Consider the following 598-nt stretch of genomic DNA (forward strand, 5'->3'; position numbering starts at 1 on the left):
GAACGACGAAGACACTGCAGGAACAGCAGCAGATCGTACGAAGTCCAGTGCGCGCTTGAAAAAGTCGATTCTGCTTCAGCCCATGCAGCGTCTCAATTCAAACGTACTCGGCGCCCCCCGACCGTCGACATGCATCATGTTTGTTGCTCCCCAGGTGAACGCGAACGAACTCTTTTACTTGGCGTGTCAAGCTGGCGACGTGCCGGTTGTGCGGTCTCACTTGGACCGGGCAACAAGTGGAGCTCTCGACGTGAACCAATTCACCCATCATCAGGTGACGTGGCGACGCGGACCATGGCGACGTCACTCCGCCATAGGACACGCCGCTTTGTGTAGCGTGCGTCGAAGAGCGTCTGGAAGTGGTGTCCCTGCTGCTCGCCCACCCTGCGATCCAAGTGAACCTGTGCAACTATGTATGCGCCCGATCTCAACGAATCCACTCACGTGGGTTTGTAGTCGCATCCTCCGCTGGCACTTGCCGCTGGCCTAGGGCGTATTGAAGTTGTCCAGCTCCTTCTGAGCCACCCATCCATCGACGTCAATGTCGCCACAGCCGTCCGTTTGACAGAATCCAATGGCGTTGGCATGACCACGTTGG

The 598-nt window shown here is 57.5% G+C and overlaps 1 protein-coding gene across 1 annotated transcript; it reads left to right on the top strand.

The window, feature by feature from the left end:
* Positions 1-136: 136 nt before the first annotated feature.
* H310_11121 (hypothetical protein) lies at positions 137-490 on the top strand (the record flags this gene model as incomplete). Its single annotated transcript, XM_008877676.1, has 3 exons — positions 137-274; positions 318-403; positions 457-490. The coding sequence occupies 3 exons, from the start codon at positions 137-139 to the stop codon at positions 488-490; spliced, it is 258 nt and encodes an 85-aa protein (XP_008875898.1).
* Positions 491-598: the final 108 nt, after the last annotated feature.

The sequence above is a fragment of the Aphanomyces invadans genome (genome assembly GCF_000520115.1).
Source record: "Aphanomyces invadans strain NJM9701 unplaced genomic scaffold supercont1.29, whole genome shotgun sequence".
Lineage (NCBI taxonomy): Eukaryota > Oomycota > Saprolegniomycetes > Saprolegniales > Verrucalvaceae > Aphanomyces > Aphanomyces invadans.